Source organism: Budorcas taxicolor, chromosome 24 (genome assembly GCF_023091745.1).
Source record: "Budorcas taxicolor isolate Tak-1 chromosome 24, Takin1.1, whole genome shotgun sequence".
Lineage (NCBI taxonomy): Eukaryota > Metazoa > Chordata > Mammalia > Artiodactyla > Bovidae > Budorcas > Budorcas taxicolor.
The window spans coordinates 26,162,677-26,184,020 of record NC_068933.1 but is presented as its reverse complement, the minus strand read 5'-3'; the positions used below and the strand labels follow the sequence as shown (position 1 = coordinate 26,184,020).

The 21,344-nt window shown below is 41.9% G+C and overlaps 1 protein-coding gene across 1 annotated transcript in view; it reads left to right on the top strand.

Moving 5' to 3' along the window:
• Positions 1 to 14,714: 14,714 nt before the first annotated feature.
• GSR (glutathione-disulfide reductase) overlaps positions 14,715 to 21,344 on the top strand; it is a 43,199-nt gene continuing 36,569 nt past the window's right edge. Inside the window, exon 1 of the mRNA XM_052661402.1 lies at positions 14,715 to 15,011. Coding sequence (XP_052517362.1) covers positions 14,715 to 15,011 — 297 coding nt within the window. The remainder of the gene's footprint in view (positions 15,012 to 21,344) is intronic.

Sequence of the window (21,344 nt, the reverse complement as noted above, 5' to 3'; positions counted from 1 at the left end):
ATTAAGGGAGAACACTGATGTATCATAATTTTTGTAGTGTCTTAGAGGGGAATTCAAGGATGATTTTTATAAGGCTTTTCAAATTTAGGTTGGAATGGTTTCAGTTCAGTTCAGTTTAGTCACTCAGTCGTGTCCGATTTTTTGCGACCCCATGAATCGCAGCACGCCAGGCCTCCCTGTCCATCACCAACTCCCGGACTTCACTCAGATTCACGTCCATCGAGTCAGTGATGCCATCCAACCATCTCATCCTCTGTCGTCCCCTTTTCCTCCTGCCCCCAATCCCTCCCAGCATCAGAGTCTTTTCCAGTGAGTCAACTCTCCGCATGAGGTGGCCAAAGTACTGGAGTTTCAGCTTTAGCATCATTCCTTCCAAAGAAATCCCCGGGTTGATCTCCTTCAGAATGGACTGGTTGGATCTCCTTGCAGTCCACGGGACTCTCAAGAGTCTTCTCCAACACCACAGTTCAGAAGCATCAATTCTTTGGCGCTCAGCCTTCTTCACAGTCCAACTCTCACATCCATACATGACTACTGGGAAAACCATAGCCTTGACTAGGCGGACCTTAGTCGGCAAAGTAATGTCTCTGTTTTTGAATGTGCTATCTAGGAATGGTTTAAGGTAGTCTTTTGGATCCAAGCTCTAACTTGGATTTGACATAGTACATGGTATAAGAGTTTAGTTCTGGTGGACATAGCAAGATGCAGGACTTGAAGGCAGATGTGGCCTCTTTTGATAAGAATGGGAATTTGCCCAGTTGAGTGACCAATTCAGCTTCTTAGTGTAGTGCATGAGAGGGAAGCTTTTTACCCAGATGAGTAACCTGTTGTTCACATAATTAGATTTTCAGGAAGTTTATAAGGCTAACAATGAAGACAATTAAGTTATGTGCTGATTTACAGCTAGCCTTGTTGGCAAGAATTTCCTGGAACAAACAGGAAAGTCATTTTGATTGATGTAAGGTCACAGTTCTCAGTGATCATAATTAAGCTATTGTTTATAGATGTTTCAGTTAATAAAATCTTATATGAACACTGAGTATTGTGTAAGAGGAAGAAATGATGTGTTAGTTGCTCAGTCATGTCCAACTCTTTGTGACTCCATGGGCTGTAGCCCACCAGGCTCCTCTGTCCGTGGGATTTTCCAGGCATGTATACTGGAGTGGGTTGCCATTCCCTTCTCTGAGGGAATCTACCTGACCCAGGATTGAATCAGGGTTTCCTGCATTGCAGTCTGATTCTTTACCATCTGAGCTACCAGGGAAACCCTGGTATAAGAGGAAGGGACTTTAAAATCTTGATAGTTTATATTAAGTCATTCTCTATTAGCATTCTTAAAACACAAATTTCACATTTTTTTTATGTTTAAGAAGTGATGCTACCAGTTTTCTTCATGTGTAAAAAAGTAGGATTGTCGAGACTTCTGTGGTGGTCCAGTGGCTAGGACTCTGTACTCTCAATGCAGGGGGCTGGGGTTTGGTCCTGGCTGGGGAACTATATCCCACATGCCACAGCTTGGCGTTTACATCCTGCAACTAAGGATCTTGTGTGCTATATATAGCTGGGATCTGGTGCAGCCAAATAAATTAAAAAAATTTTTTTAAGTAGGATTGCCATCACATTTTAAAATCTAATCATATCTGATTGGGGGGGAAAATGTTTATTAACATGTAGCCTGAATTGTATGTATTAAGAGTATCCACACTCTGGAAGATGGTGAAGGACAGGGAAGCCTGGTGTGCTACAGTCAGTGGGGTCACAGAGTCAGACACGACTGAGTGACTGAATAACAACAACAAAACTGCTTATGTTACCTAATATTTGGAATTTTGTATTAAAAAAAAAAAACTAGTTAAGTTTTTCAATAGCTTATGAAAATTTTCAGACAAAAAAGTTGAATAAACTTACAATGACTATCCATATACCCACATTTTATTATGTTGTTTTTTGTTTAACTGCTAAGTCATGTATGACTCTACGACCCCATGGACTGTAGCCCGCCATGGGGTTTTCCAGGCCAGAATACTGGAGTGGATAGCCATTTCCTTCTTCAGGGGATCTTTCCAATCCAGGGATCAAACCTGTGTCCTTGTGTCTCCTGGTTTGGCAGGTGGGTTCTTTACCTTTGAGCCACCCGGGAAGCCCACATTTTATTATACATGTTATCATATATCTGTCAATGTATCCATTCATCCATAGGTCTTATTTTGATGCATTTCATATTTGGAGACTTTAGAACATTTTCCCCAAAACACTTCAGTGTGCGTATCATTAACTATATCATATGTGTCTGCATACTTCATATATATACTTCAGCATGCATTTCATTAACTACATTGAAAAGCTAACATCTTAACCCTACCCTTCCTTGGGTTCCAACATAATCATTGTTAAAAGATAAACTGAAACGTTAAAAATTTTGAGAGTTTGAGCAAAAGTTGATTCAAATCTTCTATCCTGATAGAAAGGAGCTCTGGGGAGCTGAGAAAATGAAGGACTTTACTAGCCAAAAGGGAACAGGAACATGGAAGTTATCTTAGGCAAAACAGCAGGTTGGTTATTGCAAGGCTATTTTAGAGGATGGCAGGGGTCCAAGAAGTAGATTCCCTAACTAGTGCTGATCAGGTGATTCCATTTCTGGGAGAGCTGAAGCTGTAAGTAAATTCTGCATTTGGTGGTGTGGGGATTCTCATAATCAATCCGTTTTAGGCCTCTTGTCTTGTTTCTTAACCTCATATATCAGTGCAAGATACAAGATTTTTCCCAGAAAGTAACCATTGTTTTGATTTTTTTTCCTATTATAGATTAGCTCTGTCTCTTTTAAAACATCTAAAATCCCACGGACAGAGAAGCCTGGCAGGCTATAGTCCATGGGGTCACAAAGAGTTGGACACAACTGAGCAACTGAACACACACACAGGACTTCTATAAATGGAATGATAGAAAATGTGCTGTTTTCATTAAGCTTTGTATACACATCACAATTTTTAAAACTTTATTTTGAGATAATTTTAGATTCACATAGAGTTATAAGAAATAATACAGAGGGAGCACATGCATTCTTTACTTAGTTTCCCCCACTGGCAAATTCATTCAAAATTATAGTACAGGATTTATATAAACAGGAAATTTATATTGATACAATCTATCAAGCTTACTCAGATCTTACCAGTTTTACATACACTCATTTGTGGGTGGGCATTTCACTGTATACAGTGTTATTACCTGTGTTGTTTCCTGTGACCTCCACTAGTCAAGATACATAACACATAATAGCTCCATCACTATCTCTTGCCCTACCTTTTTATAGCCACAGGCACTTCATTTTCTATCCTTCATCACCACCATACCCCCAGGCAACCAGTAATCTGTTCTCCATCTTTTTAAGTTTGTCGTTTCAAGAATATTATGTGAAGTGAAATTGTACAGCATTCATTGACATGAAGTGAAAGTTGCTCAGTTGTGTCTGACTCTTTGTGACCCCATAGACTATACAGTCCATGGAATTCTCCAGGCCAGAATACTGGAGTTCATTAACTACAATGAAATGCACATCTTTTTTTTTTTAATTCACTTCTCTTAATTGTACCATTCCTTGAGTACCCATATAAGCATGTTTAAAAACAAACTAGTGACTGGGACTCTTGTGCTCCCAATGCAGGAGGCCTGGGTTTGGTCCCTGGTCAGAAAACTGGATCCCACATGCTGCAACTAAAGCCTGGCATAGCCAAATAAATAAACACTTTTTAAAAACTTTTAAAAAATTGAGCCATATTAAAAATTTTAATATTGGCTTTTAAGATAGGCTTTTTTTACTCAGTATACTCTCCTTGAGATTTATACAAGTTAAGTGTATCATTATTTATTCTCTCACAATGGAAACAGTGAGAGACTTTATTTTGGGGAACTCCAAAAACACTGCAGATGGCGACTGCAGCCATGAAATTAAAACACGCTTGCTCTTTGGAAGAAAAGCTATGACCAACCTAGACAACATATTAAAAAGTAGAGACATTACTTTGCCAACCATGGTCCTTCTAGTCAAAGCTATCGTTTTTCCAGTAGTCATGTATGGATATAAGAGTTGGACTATAAAGAAAGCTGAGCACAGAAGAAATGATGCTTTTGAACTGTGGTGTTGGAGAAGACTCTTGAGAGTCCCTTGGACTGCAAGGAGATCCAACCAGTACATCCTAAAGGAAATCAGTCCTGAATATTCATTGGAAGGACTGAAGCTGAAACTCTAATCCTTTGGCCACCTGATGCAAAGAACTGACTCATTTGAAAAGACTCTGATGCTGGGAAAGATTGAAGGTGGGAGGAGAATTGGACGACAGAGGACAAGATGGTTGGATGGCATCATTGATGCGATGGACTTGAGTTTGAGTAAACTCCGGGAGTTGGTGATGGATAAGGAAGCTTGGCTTGCTGCAGTCCATGGGGTGGCAAAGAATTGGACATGACCGAGTGACTGAACTGAACTGATAGTAAACACATTTTTAGTTTTGTAAGAAAATGCCATATTTATTTTTCAGAGTGACTCCAGAAATCTACTTGGGATCCTAAGCTCCGCAGTTGGAGGGAGAAACTCCACAAGGGCAGGCAAAGACAGATCAGGGAGCTGTAAGGTGACTGAACCATACAGCTCACGTAGGTAAGGAAACATTTAGACTCCAACTGACCAGCATGGAAGTCCCCCCCAGGAAAGGAATAAACAAACATTGTATGTAAATGACCAGGTAGTGGTCATTTCTATAAATGAGTAAATAGCAAATATTTTAAGCTTTGCAGGTCATGCAGTCTCTATCTCAAACACTTAGCTCTACTATTGTGGCACAAAGGCAGCCATTCATAATAAATAATCAAATGGTTATGGCTGTGTTCCAATAAAACTTTATTTATAAAAACAGTCCATTGCTAGATTTGGCCTATAGACCATGGTTTTCTGACCATTCTGTGAGGCATTTATGAGACCACAAGAGAGTTTTACTTAAAGGCTTCTTTAGAACTGCTCTAAAAAAAACTTTAGAAAAGAAGTCACAAAAAGATCAAGTTGATCCATAAGTAACAACTTTCTGCAAAAACAAAGAGCAACACTTTTTAAAGAAAAAGAACAAAAGTCAGATATTCAATATCATGTTAACCATTAAATTTTTTAAAACACTTTTTTTTTTTCCGCTGTGGCAGGTTTTTTGGCTCTTGCAGCATGTGGGATCTAGTTCCATGAAGTGAAGTGAAGTCGCTAATTGTGTCTGACTCTTTGCAGTCCCATGGACTGTAGCCTACCAGGCTACTCTGTCCATGGGATTTTCCTGGCAGAGTAGTGGAGTGGGTTGCTATTTCCTTCTGCAGGGGCTCTTCCCGAAACAGGGATCGAACCTGGGTCTCCTGCATTATAGTTGGATGCTTTACCATCTGAGCCACCAGGGAAGAGCCTAGTTCCATGACCAGGGATCAAACCTGGGCCTCCTGACTTGGGAGTCTGGAATCTTAACACTGGACCACCAGGCAAGTCCCTAAGCCATTAAATTAAAAAATTACTAGGTATGACAAGAAGCAGGAGAAGGTGACACATAAGCAGAAGAAAATCAGGGGAAACAGACTCAGAAATTACATAGATGATTGAATTAGCAGACGTGACTTTAAAATAGGCCAACAAGGAAAAATGGCTACATCAGAGTGGTGAAATTATGGATGATTTTTTAAAATTTCTAAATATTTATATATATAAGGAAAAGTTTCAAATGTTAGCATATTATGTAACTCTAAGTAAAATAATATTGTTTTGCAAACTTTAATATATTCTTTTCTCATTTAATGTTATGTTAAATTGTTCAAAGTTAATTTGTGTAGCCCTAATTTATTTTCACTTATGCATAGTATTCCAATATAAGAACATGGATGTCTGTTTTTCTGATGAGGGACATTTAATTCCAAGAAAAGAGAAGTGATAAAGACCCAGTTGAGGATACTGATTACCTCTGAGGAGAGGAAAGAGGATGGAAAAGGGATGGATAGTTGGAGCTATACAGTGTGGTAAAACTTCATTTCTTAAGCCAAAATGTGTGGATGTTCACTGTATTATTCTTTTTTCCCCTTTTAAAACAATTGAAAAAAGAATAAATAAAAAATTGAGATATAGTTGAGGTACAATATTATATGTTATAGGTGTACAACATAGTGATTCACAATGTTTGAAGATTATACTCCACTTATAGTTATTAATAAATATTGGCAACATTCCCTATGTTGTACAGTATATCCTTGTAGCTTATTTATTTAATACCTAACAGTGTATCTATTTGTACCTCTTAATCCCCTAATCATATCTTGCCTCTTCTCACTTCTCTCTCCCCACTGGTAACTGGTAATTTGTTCTCTATATCTGTGTCCTTTTTGCTATATACACTGCTGCTGCTAAGTCGCTTCAGTCATGTCCGACTCTGTGCGACCCCATAGACGGCAGCCCACCAGGTCCCTCGGATTCTCCAGGCAAGAACACTGGAGTGGGTTGCCATTTCCTTCTCCAGTGTATGAAAGTGAAAAGTGAAAGTGAAGTCGCTCAGTCATGTTCAACTCTAGCGACCCCATGGACTGCAGCCTACCAAGCTCCTCCATCCATGGGATTTTCCAGGCAAGAGTGCTGGAGTGGGGTGCCATTGCCGTCTCCAGTTATATACACTAGTTTGCTTTATTTTTAGATTCCATATATAAATGATACCATACAGTATTTGTCTTTTTTAAAAATGTATTTTAAATTGAAGCATAGGTAATTGCTTTACAATATTGTGTTCCTTTCTGCCACACATCAACATGAATCAACCATCTGTCTTCTCCTTGAGCCTCCCTCCCTCATCCCACCCCTCATTTCACTTAGCATAATACCTTTCAAGTCCATCCATGATGTTACAGATGGCAAAATTTCATCATTTTTTATGACTGAGTAGTATTTCACTGTGTGTATGTATATATATGTATAGTATATAGAACTAATTATATATATATAGTTCTAATAATTTTTTGGTGGCATCTTTAGGATTTTCTAAATATGGTATAATTTTCAGGGACAGATTTACTTCTTCCTTTTCAATTTGAATTGCTCTTATTTCTTTTTCTTGTCTGATTTTTAAATTACTGATTCAGTTTCCTTACTGGTAATTAGTCTGCTCATATTTTGTAAGTTTTACTGGTTCAGTTTTGGGATATTGCACATTTCTAGGAATTTGTCCATTCCTCCTAGGTTGCCCATTTTATTGGTATATAATTGGTCATAGTAATCTCTTATGATCCTTTATATTTCTATGGTGTCAACTATAATGTCTCTTTTTCTTTTTTTATTTTATCAATTTGGGCCTGCTCTTTTTTTTTTTTTCCTTGATGGATCTGGGTAAAAGTTTGTCTGTTTTTTTATTTTTTTCCCCAATCTTTTCAAAGAGCCAGCTCTTAGTTTCATTGATCTTTCCAAATGTTTTTTTAGGTCTCTATTTATTTCTGCTCTGATCTTTCTTATTTCTTTCCTTATATTAACTTTGGGTATTGTTTGTTCCTATTTTTCTAGTTCCTGTAGGTATAAGGTAGGTTACTTATTTGAGGTTTTTCTTGTTTCCTGAAGTAGGTTTGTATTGCTATAAAATTCCCTCTTAGAGCTTCTTTTGCTTCACCCCATAGATTTGACTCAGGGGTAAAGAATCCGCCTTCAATGCAGGAGATGCATCAGGGGCTGCAGGTTCAATCCCTGGGTCGGGAAGGTCCCCTGGAGCAGGCAACCCACTCTAGTATTCTTGCCTGGAAAATTCCATAGGCACAGGAGCCTGGTGGGCTATAGTGCATGCGATTGCAGAGAGCCAGACATCATTAGTGATTAAACAGCAACAGCAATAGATTCTGAATCATTGTTTCCATTTTCACATATCTCTAGGTATTTTAAAAATTTCTTATTTGATTTATTCATTGACCCATTGGTTGTTTAATAGCATATTGTTTAGCCTTCCATGTATTTGTGCTATTGTGCAGGTTTTTTATTAACTTAAAAAGTTACATAAAAGCTCAGTTGTGTCTGATTCTTTGTGACCCCACGGAATAGTCCATGGAATTCTCCAGGCCAGAATGCTGAAGTGGGTAGCCTTTCCCTTCTCCAGCGGATCTTCACAACCCAGGGATAGAACCTAGGTCTCCCACACTGCAGGCAGATTCTTTACCAGCTGAGCTACCAGGGAAGCCCATTAACTTATAGTTGATTTCCAGTCTCATAGCATTGTGGTAGGAGAAGATGCTTGATATAATTTCAGTCTTCTTAAATTTATTGAGACTTGTTTTGTGGCTAGCATGTGATGTATCCTGGAGAATGTTCCATGTGTATTTGAAAAAAGAATCTATTCCACTACTTTTGGAAGGAGTGTTACATGTATCCGTCTGATCTAATGTGTTGTGTAAGGCCAGTGTTTCCCTACTGCTTTTCTGTCTGGATGATCTGTCCAGATATATCTGATATAATATCCAAAATATACAAAGAACTCCAACAACTCAACATCAAAAAAACCAAACAACCTGATTTGAAAATGGGAGAGGATCTGAATGGACATTCTCCAAAGAAGAGATACAGATGGCCAACAGATACATGAAAAGATGCTCAACATCACTAATCATCAGTGTGATATAAATCAAACCCACAATGAGATATCACCTCACACCTGTGAATGGCTATTATCAAAAAGACAACAAATAACAGGTGTTGGTGATGATGTGGAGAAAAGAGAACACTTGTGTACTGTTGATGGAAATATAAATTGGACAGTGACTATGGAAAACAGTGTGGAATTTCCTCTAGAAATTAAAAATAGGATGAACCTATGATCCAGCAATTCCACTTCTGGATATTTTCCCAAGGAAAACAAAAACACTAATTTGAAAAGGAATATGGACCCATAAGTTCATTCTGGTCTTATTCAAATAATCAAAATAAGGAAGCAACCTAAGTGCCCATGGATAGATGAATGGATAGAGAATGAAATGGAATACAACCCAGTCATAAAAAAGAATGGAATATTGTCATTTGTGATAACATGAAGGAAACTAGACGGTACAGTGCTATGTAAAATAAGTCAGACAGAGAAAAACAAATAGTGTATGATTTTACTTATATGTGGAATCTAAAAAGCAAAACAAATGACACTCAAAACAGAAACCATCATATACACAGAGAAGAAACAGGTGGCTGCTGGAGTGGGAGGTGATGGGTAGATGAATGAGCAGGTGAGGGAGATTAAGAGGCATAAACTTACAAAACAAGTAAGTCATGGGGATGAATACACACTGTAAAAAAAAAGAAGTGATTACAGAAATAATAAAACATGTTTAGATTCAGAATAGGTGTATGTATTATTTCTAAAGCTTTTTAATAATCTCCCCCACTCATATTCTTTGAAAATACATCAGTAAAACAATTAGAGATCAAAAGGGTGAAAAAGGAAATCAGTGCATATATGATTTCTGTCTAGACATATCTTCTGAGGGAGTGGCCCATTTTCCGACAAAGGAGCCTTGCTCTTTCCCTTGGAAAAATTCCTCTTATTGTAAAACTTGCTTTTTGTTAATCTCACATTCAATTATAGTTACTGTTCTCTGTCTCTTCAGTATTTGTTTTCTCAATATGAAACAATGAAATTGTGTAATTGAGTAATCCTTATATTATTTCTTTTCTCATTATTTCTATCCTTCTTATAAATAACTGTAATTATTTTCACATATGCATCATGAGAAATTTATATTTCATTGAGAAACTGGGATGTGCAAGCTTCCTTGTACTATTTCCTGTACAGACTTCTCAGATTGTTTATTGAAGTACCATTTCTACCTTCCTTCTAATAATAGCTCGTGACAATAGCTTAAAAGAAGACAGAGTTGTAATATAAATGTCACTTATGAATCATGAATATATTTCCTATAAATTACACTTTAGAAAAAAATGCAGAGTGAGAGGCTACAATTAAAACAATTTTTTTTTCATTTTAACAGTTTTTAATGAAAGCTGTAGACAAGATGACTTTATTCCTGAATCTTCTCAATTGTTTCTTCCTTATATTTGCCCTTTTCCTTTCCTACTTGGCAAGATTTGGGTTTACGTTCAAGGATCTTTTGGCAGTCTTTGTCCAGTTTTAGTCAGGTGATAACTACCTTGCTGGGGTGAATGCCCACATGGACAGTCATGCCATTAGCCTTCTCCCACTGCACTCGTTCAATGTAAATGACGTATTTCTTCCTGTAAACCTGAACTATTTTGCCAATTTGCTGCCCTTTGTAATGCCCTCATACAACCTGAACTTCATCATCCTTTCAGATGGGCATGGATTGAACGTTGTACTTCTGTCTTTTCTTTCTTTAGAAAGAGGAGAAGACATAAATTTCCTGAAAATGTGGGAAGGCACACTGAAATGCCTTTTTCCGTTTTTGCTTCAGTCAGAAGTCACAAAGGGACTGAACTGCATTTTGGCCGATAGTGCTTCAGCGATGGCCACAGAAGGGAAGAGCAATCTGTAAAATTTCTTATTGGGGTTGCACTGGGTCTTCGTTGCTGTGTGAGGGCTTTCTCTAGTTGTGGTGAGCAGGGGCTACTCTCTGGTTGCAGTGCTTGTGCTTCTCAATGTGGCGGCTTCTCTTGTTGCAGACCACGGGCTCTAGGTGCATAGGCTTCAGTAGTTGTGGTGCATGGGCTTAGTTGCCCTGAGGCATGTGGGGTCTCCCCAGACCAGGGAGCAAACCAGTGTCTACTGCATTTGTGGGCAGATTCCTAACCACTGTACTACCAGGGAAGTATGAGGCTACAAGTTCTTTTAACAAAATAAAAAGGGATATTCAACATTTTCTCCTACAAAAGAAAAACCCTCTTAAAAAAACTTGGATCTTGTATTTTCACTGAGACAATATCTTTGATGATTTCTTTCCAGTAATGGTTAAGAAAATATGGTTTAGAGTCAGGCCTCCAGGATTTGAATCCCAGCTCTGCCATTCACCAACTGTGTCATCTTATTCAAGTTAAGGCATTTACTCTCTTTGCGCCTTGGTCTCTATTTTCAAAATGGAGATGATAATATTATTTATTTCTTGGGTTCAGGAGGGGATAACAGAAAGCTCTTACCATCATGCCTAATAAAGCTATTTTTTAAATATATATATATTGATTGATTGATTTGGTTGTACCAGGCCTGATTTGTGGCATGTGGGATCTTCAATCTCCATTGCAGCTTGTGGGATCTTTAGTTGCGGCATGCGGGATCTAGTTCCCTGACCAGGGATCAAACCCAGGCCCCCTGCATTGGGAGTGTGGAATCTTAGCCATTGGATCACCAGAGAAATCCATAAGAAAGCTCTTCAGGACAGTGTTTGGTTCAATCCATATTAATCACTGGTGAAATGGCAACCCACTCCAATATTCTTGCCTGGAGAATCCCATGGACAGAGGAGCCTGGTGTGCTACAGTCCATGGGGTCACAAAGATTCAGACACAACTGAGTGACTAACTTTCACTTGTACTTTATTACTTTGACAAATATTTCACAGAGTCTTTGTGGAAATCACCTAAAATTGTCTAGTGGTCAAAAGAAAAAATTAATGATGAAATTATTAAAACATGAAATAGATGCTTTCCTCTGCTGTTCCTTACAGATTATGGTAGATTATAATGATGTCATAAGACTGCCACCCTTGAATAGCTTAGTTGATTTTCATTCTCAGCATCCTGAAACTACCTCTTATTAGCTACATTTACTAAATTTTTTCTTTAACTGACATATCTTTGCTTGAAGAAGAGAAAGTTTAGGTACAGTCTGAAGTCTTCAAGTGCTGGGGATATGGCTACCTGTTCCTTCCCACCTAAGTCAGAAGTTCAAAAAAGAAAAACATTTACATGAACATAATATATATTTTAAAATATTTTCATTTATTTATTTACCTGCACTGGGTCCTTAGCTGCATGTAGTATCTTCAATCTTAGTTGCAGCATGTGGGATCTAGTTCCTGGACTAGGGATCGAACCTGGGTCCCCTGTACTGAGAGTATAGAGTCTCAGCCATTGGACCACCAGGGAAGTCCTGACCATAAAATATTTTAGATTCAAATAATACATTATGAATCTTTGTTCAACATATTGCATGGGATTATGTACTTAGGGGATGGAAAGTTTTCTGTATTAAAACCAGCAGAGATGTAGACCTTGACCTCCTTTCATCATCTTTATATTTGCTTTATGGCATTATTGTCCTCCCATATTTCCTGGTTCAAGACTTGTCATCTTTGACTCTTGCGCCCTCTCCCCAATCTGTCAATTTCACTTTCTTAGTTTGTCCAATCTGTTCCTTCCTGTCTGTTCTCAATACTGCCACCTATTAGCTTTGCCTCCTACACTGCCAGTTTCACCATTTCCAATCCATTTCATTTATTTCTAGGGAAAGACACCTCTGAGAAATCTCCAGAGGCTACTGCCTGTGGAATAATGTCTAAACACCTTAGCGTGCTTACTAGCAAGGCTTTCCAGGACTCCTCCACCCATCTCCCATCGCCCCCTTCAAGCTGCCTATGGTTCAGCCAATCAGCACTGCTCTGCTTACTACTTCCTCTGCTAGCTCACTTCCTCCACTCTAAGTTATTTTCTTTGTTTGACATGCCTGTCTTCTTTCTGTCAGTCTTCCTACTTCACACATGAAGAAAATGACTGTCAGAGGAATTAAGTGACTATGATAGCGCCTTTGTGGGGGGAGGGGGAGTTGAGTTGGATATGAAACCAAGTTTCTCTGACTCAGACTCTTTACTCCTAAGTACTTGCGAATATTTCTTAAGAACAAGGATATTCTCTTATTTAGCCACAGTACAATTCTCAAACTCGGGTAACAACATCGATGTATTATTATTGTATATTGCTAAGTCTAAGTCGCTTCAGTCGTGTCCGACTCTGTGTGACCCCATAGACGGCAGCCCACCAGGCTCCCCTGTCCCTGGGATTCTCCAGGCAAGAACACTGGAGTGGGTTGCCATTTCCTTCTCCAATGCATGAAAGTGAAGTCGCTCAGTCATGTCCGACTCTTAGCGACTTCATGGACTGTAGCCTACCAGGCTCCTCCATCCATTATACAGGCCATATTCAAATTTCACCAATCATCCTTTATAGGAAAATTTCCCCCTTCAGAATCCCATCTAGGATCAAACCTGGCCCTTCATTCTCTTAGTTCTTCAATCTTCTTTAACCTGGAATAGTTCCCGAGCTTGCTTTGTTTTTAAGACACTGATAGCTTTTAAAGAGTACAGGTCAGTTACTTGTATAATTTCCCACCCTGTGGCTTTTTCTGAATAGGTTCAGGTGGCTTTCATGAATAGATTCAGGTTATGGATTTTTAGCAGGAATACTACATAAGTGAAGTTGTATTCTTCTTACTGCATTGCATTGCCAGGCACACAATGAGAGCTGTCCCACTATATTCGCCTTTGACCACTGGAATAGGGTGGTGTGTGGAGCACTGTAAAGCCACCAGTTTCCCTCTTATGATCAGTAAGCAATCTTTGGGGACATATTCTGACTGTGTAAATAACTTTTTCCTCCTCAAACTTTCACCCAGTGGTTCAATGTTTCATGACACAGCGATCACTATGATAGCTGTAAAATGATTTTTTTTAAAAAACTCAACAGTTTCATCTACATTTACTACATGGCAGTCTAGTGAAAGGAGGAACTTTCCCATTTTTTTCTCTATTCCTTTTTAATCAGGAAAAGAAAACAAAAATAATCCAAACAAAATCTTAAAGAATTGGATGCTAATCTAACTGGAGTGCGGTTGATTCTCCTTCCCCTGGCACATGCGGGGCCTAAGCTTCTCTCAGACCGGATCTTTACTCCTCTGCCTACAACGCTCTCGGCCTCGTGAGTGGCGGGCGCTGGCCACACAAAGTGGTGTGGAGCTGAGAGCCTCCAGATATTCTAAAATGACACCCCAGTCTGTACAGCCTGGGAGGAAATGCTTTTGTGTGTCCACCTCTACGCTATCTTTATGCTTCAACTTTTGAACACAAAAACATTTGTTCCAAAGCCTCCCAAACCGTGCTTAAAGTATCATCTGGCGGTGGTGATGGGGGCTGGGTGGAGGGTTTAAAATGTAGATTGCTCGGGTCCTGCCCCAAAGCTTCCGATTTAGTAGATCTGGGTTAGGGTTCAGGGATCAGGTGGCCTGCGGATTAAACCTTGAGAAACATCACCCTCAAAATGATTATGGGCAAGTCTTTCCTGGAGAAGTCGGGCGCCACTGGCAACTCCCAAGGGGCTCGCTCAGAAAAGGCTGGGGGAACAAAAAGGGGCATTCATCCTTCCTCCACCCATCCGACTTCCGAAACCTACATCCGGCTGATGCCACTCGGGTGCGGGGACCCAGGTGCTGGGGAGAACACGTAGGCGGCGAGATCGGGAAAGACATCCGCCTTTGGAGCAGGGAGAGCTGGCTCGCGGGCACGAGGGGACGCAGAGGGGTCGACACCGCCCCTCGGCGCCAGTCCGCTCTAGCGCAGCCCAGCCCGAGGGCTCCACCCCCACCCCGCCCTGCTCCCAGCGTAGCACTGCGCGGCAGCTGAGTGCTTAGTCACGGTGAGGCTGCGCCGGCCCCGGGGGCCGCACGCCCCCGCCGCCCTTCCCTGGGCCCGCCCCGGGCCGCACCCCCAAGGCGCGCACTTCCGCGCGCATGGCCCTGCTGGCCCGGACTCTAATCGCGAGCGCGGGACACGGCTGGCTGCGGGCGGCGCGCGCCTTCCCCACCTCCGCGCCACCTCCCGCCGGGCCAGCCCGCGCCTTCTCCCGCGCCATGGCGTGCAAGCAGGAGCCGCAGCCGCCGTGCCCGCCGCTCAGCGCCGGCGCCGAGATCTCTTACGACTACCTGGTGATCGGCGGCGGCTCGGGCGGGCTGGCCAGCGCGCGCCGGGCGGCGGAGCTGGGCGCCCGGGCGGCCGTGGTGGAGAGACACAAGCTGGGCGGCACATGCGTGAGTACCCCTCGTTCCTGGCGCTTCTCCTCGTGCCTGGGTCCCTGCCGAGCAGCGTCCGGAAGCCCAGCTTTGTGTCCGCTGCTCTCTGCAGGAACAGCCTCCGTTCTTCCCTAGTGCCATCCACCCCCACCCCCTGCCCCATGATGGACCCCCCCGCGCCTCCAGCGCAGCGCTTTCCGCTTCGCCTAGCCGGTCCGAGTCAGGATCCCAGCGGGTGTAGAGGAAGGAAGTATAAAAGGACTTATCCGCGACCCTCGAAGCTAAGCTTGCATCCTTTTTGGCGCAGGTGTCATCCTAACGGTGGCCCGAGGTGATTAAATGTAACAGAACTTTCCTACATCCTCACTTCTCTGGGTGGAAGGGTATGATTGTATTCCACGCTGGATCTTAACACCCAGACCCTTGAAACAAAACTGCCGCTCGCCCGCGTCTCTCTGGGGCGGGGGGAGGAAAGATGGAGCTTGTGCAGTTCACTGGGGATCCTGGGGCTCTCCCTTCAGTTTCAAGGGCAGAATGAGTTACAGCAGCGGTTCTCTCTCTTGGCTACACATTCAAGTCACCTGAGGAGTTGAAAAAAATTCTGCTTAACCCGGGTGCAACCTCGGCTTTGGCGATTCTGAGTTGCAGCCAAGGTTGAGAATCACCGACTCCAGTTTACGTGGATGTAGGATTTACTATTAAATGATTTTACAGATCTTTCGTTGGGGCGGGGGCGGTGGTTTAAAACTACCTCTCCGCCAAAGAGGGTTGTAAATGCAGCGATTCAGAAACTATTCATTTAAAAAATAAGTTTAATTTCCAAGTTATTGATGGCTTTTCTCTCTCAGGACTTGGGTGAGGTACTTGCTGTTGGTATTAAAATATTGTATCCCAGGGACTTTGCCGGCAGTGCAGTGGTAACACTCCGCGATTCCGTTGCAGGCGTCGTGAGCTCGATCCCTGGGTCGGGGAATTAAGATCCCGCGTGCCAAAAAACCCAAAAAGTTGTATCTAAGAGTCCCTTGACTTGGGAATGGAAGTTCCTTTGGAGAGAGATGCTTAAATGACCCTACATTGGGAACTCCTTAAAGGCAGAAGCGGGTTTGTATGTTTTTAGTCTCTTATCACTTTAACAAAGTCCCTGCTCAGTAACTATGTGAATGAAACTCAAAATTAACAGTTGTGAAAGGTTAAAGGAGACAGGACACTGTCTCCAGTGTCCAGTGCTCATTTTTGAAGTTCAAAACGGAAGTGAGAACGACGGAAGGAAAAATCCCGGTTTAATGATCAACTTGTACCTTGACACCTTAGTCCAGACAGAGCCTCGGAGAAGTCTGACTGCAGAAAGCAGATGGAGGGGTGCCAGTAAGAGGCCCCCGGGACAGCCGGTGACATCACTTGATAGCTGCCCATCCTAGTCCCGCTCTGCTTTTCTGTTTTCCTTCTTCCTCGTGAATGTCCTAATCAGCCTGGGCATGCTTTATCATTGCCTTGATTAATTGGTAGTAATCAAGAAGGGGATGCCCCCACTTTCAGATTCCTGTTAGAAATGTAAATAGATGAATTAAGAGATCAGCTACTTCCAATTTTAAAAAAAAGAGTAACTACTTCGGAGAGCTATCAAAGGACAGCTTAGGAATTAGCCACTCACCGCTTCGTTATAAAGAACCTGGCTTTGCTTATCTTCGGAAAAGGCAATGGCACCCCACTCCAGCACTCTTGCCTGGAAAATCCCATGGACGGAGGAGCCCGGTGGGCTGCAGTCCATGGGGTCGCTAAGAGTCGGACACAACTGACCGACTTCACTTTCACTTTTCACTTTCATGCATTGGAGAAGGAAATGGCAACCCACTCCAGTGTTCTTGCCTGGAGAATCCCAGGGACGGAGGAGCCTGGTGGGCTGCCGTCTATGGGGTCGCACAGAGTCGGACATGACTGAGCGACTTCACTTTGCTTATCTTGGACTTCCCTGGTGGCTCGGACTTCCCTGGTGGCTCAGACGGTAAAGCGTCTGCTTACAATGCGGGAGACTGGGTTCAATTCCTGGGTTGGGAAGATCTCCTGGAGAAGGAAATAGCAACTCACTCTAGTATTCTTGCCTGGAAAATCCCATGGATGGAGGAACTTGGTAGGTTATAGTCCATGGGGTCGCAAAGAGTTGGGTTGGACTGAGTGACTTCACTTTCACTTTCCTTATGTCATTCTGCTACTACAATTTAGTTTTCAGTAAACACTGATCTCTTGGGGAAAATCCCCTATTTCATATTTTTATGATGCGCCATTTGGGCTTGTATCAAACTGGATTTGGTTTTGAAATGCCAGGAAGGGTGTAGTATGCCTTGACTATCAGAGAAGATGATAACTAATTGATAGGATTCTCACTATCTGGGTTATCTGCAGGTGCCATAACAAACTCCTTACATGCAGTGATTTCCAGACAGGTGTAGGGAAAATGGAAGCACATTTCATTTGTTCCTGTCTTCACTTCGCTTCTCTTAAGTGCGAAGTATTTGGACTGGAGGTGGTTGAGAGAAAAGGGTAGATACCAAGATCTGTAGACAAAGGTATCTTCCCTCTAGAAATTTACTGTATGGTAGGGGAGCAAAATGTATTGTAGACAGTCAACCCCAGAGTGCGATGGCACCAGAGTAAGATTCCCTTAGAGTAGCTGAGAAATGATCACGTCTGCTTGGACATATTGGATAGTTTGGGGATAGAAATAATAATATCTTTGTGAACTTGAACTGAATGTATATCATTTTTTGACAGGGTAGGGGCAGAGGCACAGAGGCAGGGTGTGTTGTGTAATCAAATTTGACTGGAGCAGAGGTGTCTCCAATGAGAAACAGAAGCTGATGGGAAGGGGTAGTAAACATATAGTGTTTCTGGAAGCACAGTTAACTATGGAAGGATTTTGAGCAGGAAAAGGACACTGTAAAAGTGGTTTTATGGTCAAGGTATTAATACTGTTGAGAGATGTCCCTTGGGAAATCGACATAGATGTTTATTTTTGACTCTTCAACCAGTTTTTTCCTTAAATATATAAATCTAGGGACTTCCCTGGTGGCACAGTGGATGAGAATCCTTCTGCCAGTGCAGGGGACATGGGTTCGATTCCTGGTCCAGAACTCCCACATGTCATGGAGCAAGCAACTTAGCCCGTGCACCACAGCAACTGAGCCGCGTGCTGCAACTACTGGAGCCCTGGCGCCTGAGCTCTGTAACAAGAGCAGCCACCACAGTGAGAAGTCTATGTGCGCAGCAACAAAGACCCAGACCAGCCAAAAATAATGAATAACTAAATAATTCTTAAGAGCATAAACTTTAAAAAATATATAGATCTCAAGTTTGGTGGATTTTTAAATTTTTTGCTGTGGGTGAAGTCACACAAAAGTTTCAAGTTAGGGCCTTCTAGTGGTGGTGGTGATTTACAGGGAGTGTGATTACGTTTTGTTTTTAATTATTTGCTCATTTATTAGTATACCAGGTATATAGGTACATTTTTAGGTGCTGTGGTCATAGCAACAGACAAAGCAGATAAAAATCCCCATCCTCATGGAGCTTACATTGTGATCAGTATATGTAATTTCTAAATTTTCCATGCGGTTTTTAACAAAAAAGTACACATTTTTGTTTTAGCCTTCCTTCATGAAAGCTTAGACTCACGGATTGATGAAGTTGGAAATGATTTTGGAGTCCCACTAATTCAGTCTTCCTATAGTTTTTTTTTTAAATGGGAAGCCCTAACGTAAGATTGCTGACTCAATTTTTTTTAATGACCATTTGAAAAAATTGTATTACTATCATTTTTATCAAGAATTTTTTTTATTAAAAGTAGGAAGCTTATAATTTTAAGTAAAGGACAGTTCTTTCTTTATTTATTTGGCCATGCTGTGCGGCTTATGAGATCTTAGCTTCCCGCCCAGGGATCAGTCCCATGCCCCCTGCAGTGGAAATGCGGAGCCCTAACCATTAGACTGCCAGGGAAGCCCTGACAGTCCTTTAAATTAAATACTTTTAGCTTTATGCAGGAGAAGGCGCTGGCACCCCACTCCAGTACTCTTGCCTGGAAAATCCCATGGACGGAGGAGCCTGGTGGGCTGCAGTCCATGGGGTCGTGAAGAGCCGGACAGGACTGAGCGACTTCACTTTCACGCGTTGGAGAAGGAAATGGCAACCCACTCCAGTGTTCTTGCCTGGAGAATCCCAGGGACGGGGGAGCCTGGTGGGCTGCCGTCTATGGAGTCGCACAGAGTTGGACACGACTGAAGTGACTTAGCAGCAGCAGCAGCAGCAGCTTTATGTAAATGGGGCATGGGCCTTGTTGCTTTCATTTTATTAAGGATCAGACTCACATAGAACCCTATAGGAATTTAGAAGCATTGTTCTAGCCTAGGACCCTCATTTTTACCAAGGAGCAAATTGTCAGCTGAAATGTGGTTGAAAACAAACCAAGCATAAAATAATCTATGGAATTAGCAGCCCAGCCATCAGAAGCTGTGGCTTTGGTGTCATTGTGTGGAGCAATTTATGACTTGATGAACATTTTAAATCATTCTCAGCTACACAGAAGGCAACTTTTTCTGCTTCTTAGGAACCAGTCATCATTTTGTGGCTAAGACTCCACTCTCCCAGTGTGGGGATCCTGGGTTCGATCTGAGGTCAGGGAACTAGATCCCACCTTCCAAAACTAAAGAGCCCCGCATGCCACAACAAGGATCCTGCAACTAAGACCTGGTGCAGCCAAATTAAAAAACAAAGCAAAACAAAAAATGCTTGCTTTGGAATCTAGCAGGTGGGCATCCATTTCAGAGCTGATTTAGCAGGTCTGGAGTGAAGCCCCAGCAGGTGTATTTTTATGAAGAGCCCAATTCTGATTCTGGTGTACTTGAGCCAGACACAATGCTGCAGGCTTCGTGGGAAGCAGGAACTGTGCGAAGACTGAATTCGACCCCATGGAAGCACAAGAATGAATCTGGTGAACCCTACACAGTTGTTGGGGTCAGATGATAATGGGTTTGGTCCAGGAGTCATTTCCTGCTCTCATCGTTTCATGCTTCCAGAGTAAATGCCTTCCGTGGGTGTATATGTGGTGTGACTGCTTGGCACATATACAGTTTTCCTTTTCCTGGATGCTTTTTGTCCCTTCTGTGATACAATGGGGACGGCCCCTTCTGAGGAGACACGTATTTTCAGGATGAGTGACCTATGTTGGTATACTGAGAGTTCACTTTTCTTTGATGGAGTTTATCACCTTAAACTGTTACGAAGCTCAGGTTTGAGAAGACTGTGTCCTATACTGTGTACTGTAGGGAAGGAAAAACATTTCCTCCACCCGTTTATGTTCAGTAGCTGGGGCCTGCAAATTAAACTTGACAATGGGCAGATTAATGGGACAAAAGGTTTATTTCACATGCACACATGAGTGTCACAGAAAAGAATTGGGAAAAAAGGAACTCGTAGACCTGGAAACTTAATACAAATTAACAGAGGGTGACAAATTGTGGAAAAGTAACCAAAGAAAAGGGGATTTGGACATCTAGAGGCAATAAACTGTGGGAAGGTAAATATATGGAGGGAAACTAATGGAAGATAAGGGTTACTTTAATAAGGGGTGTGTGTGTGTGTGTGTGTGTGTGTGTGTGTGTGTGTGTGTGTGCGCACGCGCGCACGCACGCAGATTCTTCTCATGGCTACCTTTCCATCTCCAGTGATAAGGGTTTTTCTCCAGCTAGTATAGGATAGGGTGGGAAACACCTTCACTAAGGGAAATGTTAGCTTTGCTTTTCAGCAGAAAGGTGGGGAGATCAGAGTTCCTCCTGTCTGCTGTTTCTAAATTGTCTTCACCTCAAAATAATGCTAGAGGAGTGGCATGGGCAATAGGGTGGCCCACTGTTTTGGAGCAGCACATTCTGTTGCCCTCAAGTTCAATGTGGAAATAAGTGAAGGCTAGTACTGCTACTAAACGTCTAGTGGATGAACTAGGGAAAAAGGCTTGTGCAGCTCTAATAACATGATCCCTCTCTTAAATTAGTCTTTATTTTTCTGGATCAGGTTAGACATTAAAAATGGGAAGCTGAAAGTAATCATCTTTATAGCATTCAATTAGAAGTAGGTAATCTTGTATTGCCTGCTGCAAGTCATTCATTTCTGAGGGCTGGAGAATACATGAGATAATTTTTGAGTTCATTCTGTGGAGTCTCCAAAACGGTAAATAGGGATGTAACTCATTTTGTAGCACTTTGCAGATTCTGTGTTTGTTTTTCCTTTTTACAGACTGCAGGCTTGTGGCTACCCTGCGTTGCCCACATCTCTTAGTGCCATTTTTGCAGCAGCACTTGCTCACTTCAT